General features: G+C 46.5%; 1 protein-coding gene across 1 annotated transcript in view; it reads left to right on the forward strand.

The window, feature by feature from the left end:
• The first annotated feature begins 1,181 nt into the window (after positions 1 to 1,181).
• Positions 1,182 to 2,500, forward strand: part of LOC125040417 — a 9,493-nt gene continuing 8,174 nt past the window's right edge. The window contains exons 1-2 of the mRNA XM_047634970.1: positions 1,182 to 1,315; positions 1,413 to 1,740. Coding sequence (XP_047490926.1) covers positions 1,469 to 1,740 — 272 coding nt within the window. The 5' untranslated portion in view covers positions 1,182 to 1,315; positions 1,413 to 1,468. The remainder of the gene's footprint in view (positions 1,316 to 1,412; positions 1,741 to 2,500) is intronic.

The following is a 2,500-nucleotide window of genomic DNA, read 5'->3' on the forward strand; positions in this document are numbered from 1 at the left end:
ATATGTATATATATTTATATATATGTATGTGTATATAGTAATCTTGAAATAAACAGTATGTATCGCAATAATCTCTAACTCTGACACACAAGTCATTTCCCAAGGAATATACTTTCCCTGTATAAAAACAAGCAGGGTATGTTTAGTTGAGTGAAAGCTGGGCAGATGGAGTATGGGAGTTAGCGTGACGGTTTAGTGATTTTACCTTTGTCTACGTCTTCTCAGTCACGCAAAATTATTTTACACCATGTTACGAACATTTACTTACATTCACCTATTTTTACGCGATTCCACACACACATAGTATAAATAATTCTTGGCTACAGAAATATCAATAAAATCAAGAAAATTTAGATGTATTTGAACCATAACATGCTCAGAGACACTGTTCTCAGCATAGTCTGTTTTCACGCAGTTTTTCATAAAAGCAAACAAATCTTATGTTTTTTGTATGTATCATTTAGTCGAACTATGAAAATGACAAAATTATTTAGGCCTCGTTGAGCGACACACTCCGGAAGGCAAAGCATGGCACGCGAACGTTGTGTGGTCGTGGAACAGCGATTCTCAAAAGGAATTACAAGAAACAAGGAAATTATGATCGGTTCTTTTATTTCTCAAATTGCGTATCCTATCATCTTCCTCAATATATCCGCTGACATTATTCTTCTCAAGATTTAGACTCATTAACCAAACCTTCCCAGTGTTGATCTAAGAGTCGGGGGGGGGGGGGGGGGTAAATCACAGCGAAGCCCTAATCACACAGCAGATTACCCATCCATTGCCGGACACGAGCGGCTCGTTTTCTCGAAGTGTCTGAGCGAAACATTCCCTTTTCGCACACCTCTTAAAAAGAATCGTTTCCCTAAGGAGCACCAGTGACCTCACTAATAAAAAAAAAAAAAGTTGAATCTGCTCATGACACATCAATCAAAGCATCACGAGCATCACTTAGACACTATGAACATCACTCTATTATCCTGTCTGTAAATTCACGCGCTAATGGGCGAGTTCATTACGGTAGACGAGAGAGGCAAATAGAAAGAGACGGTGGCGGAGGCCCGGATAAACCTGCCTGACCCACGGCTAAAGAGAGTTTCACCGACGGGAGTACGAGGAGGCGGAGAGCACGAAGGGAGGGCGTTGGGACGGAGGGCCTCAGTCACGCCTGGAGTGAGGGTGAGGAAGCTTCTGCGCAGCGCTCCCGGTTTGAGACCTTGGCGGCTGGTTCGAGACGGCGTTTCGGATTTGTTTTGAGTTTTCTTGCATAGTTTTGTTTCGGTTGCAGATTGGATTGCGGTTTCATTCCAGCAAGGTGAGTGTGTGTTTATTCTCCTTTTTTCTTTATTTGGAGAAGGAGGACATTTGTTTTGTATCAAATTAGAAGATGTGAACGACGCTTTATCCTTCAGATTTCGCTGAGCGACGACTGACCGCCTCTCTCTCTCCCCGACGCGTAGCCGCCGCCATGGACATGATGATGTCAGCCAACAACGCCATCCTGAACACCAGGACGTCGGTGGACAGGCTCACCAACAGCCTGGACGACCTGGCAGAGTCGGTGGGCACGGCAGCCTTCGTCGCCATCATGGCCGGCGCCTTCGCCCTCAGCGCCGGCCTCGGCAACGCGTCCCTCGTGGCCCTTGCCAGGATCGACGAGTCCTTCTTCCAGCCGCTCATTGCCAGGATCAGCAGCAGCGAGACGTGGGCGGACTTCTTCGGCTCCGTCCTGGACGAAAGGTAGTATTCTGGCGGGGTCACCGCCGCCACTTCGATCTCCCCTTGCATACATGTTTTTAAAGTTATGTCTGCAGGCAAATCAACTGCGATTTCTACGAAAGTGCCACTTTCCCTTGGAAACTGGGGTACCTGTTCCTCCCACTCCCCTCCCCTTCCCACCTGATGGGATAGCTACCCTTTCTCCAGCACTGGATTGCCTGCAGGGGGATGCTGCGGAATGCGCTAAACGGGCACCGAGTCCGACTTTCCTTCGCTCACCCTCTTGATCGGACAAAAATCCTCCGTTTCACAAATGCAGATGAAATATAAATGGTTTAAGTTTAAGCATTTAAGATTTCGCAATAACAAATAAAATTCAAACAACGCACGCCGAGACGATTGTGCATAGAGATGTAAAATATGAAATATATGCGTCCGTGTGTGGGCGTACACCTACATATCATCCAAAGCAAAGGATTAAGTGATCCACTCTTAAATCACACACCGACATTCCACTTTCAACGATCCACTTATCTCCTAATCCACATCAATGCCCAATACACTCATCATTACTCACCTATCTAATCAGACTCGAGCCAAATCACCGCGTGACCAACAAACGACGCAGACGCGCTTATGTAGGCCACCCTCCACAAACATAACCCGGGGTCGAGAAAGCCACGGAGGCGGCGGGGGTTAGGCCTCTGTTGCATCCGTGGGCACTCGATCATGACGTCACTTTCTTTCGTTCTTTCTTTTTGTTTTCTGTTTTTTTGTTCAG

The sequence above is a fragment of the Penaeus chinensis genome, chromosome 29 (genome assembly GCF_019202785.1).
Source record: "Penaeus chinensis breed Huanghai No. 1 chromosome 29, ASM1920278v2, whole genome shotgun sequence".
In the NCBI taxonomy this organism is placed as follows: Eukaryota; Metazoa; Arthropoda; class Malacostraca; order Decapoda; family Penaeidae; genus Penaeus; species Penaeus chinensis.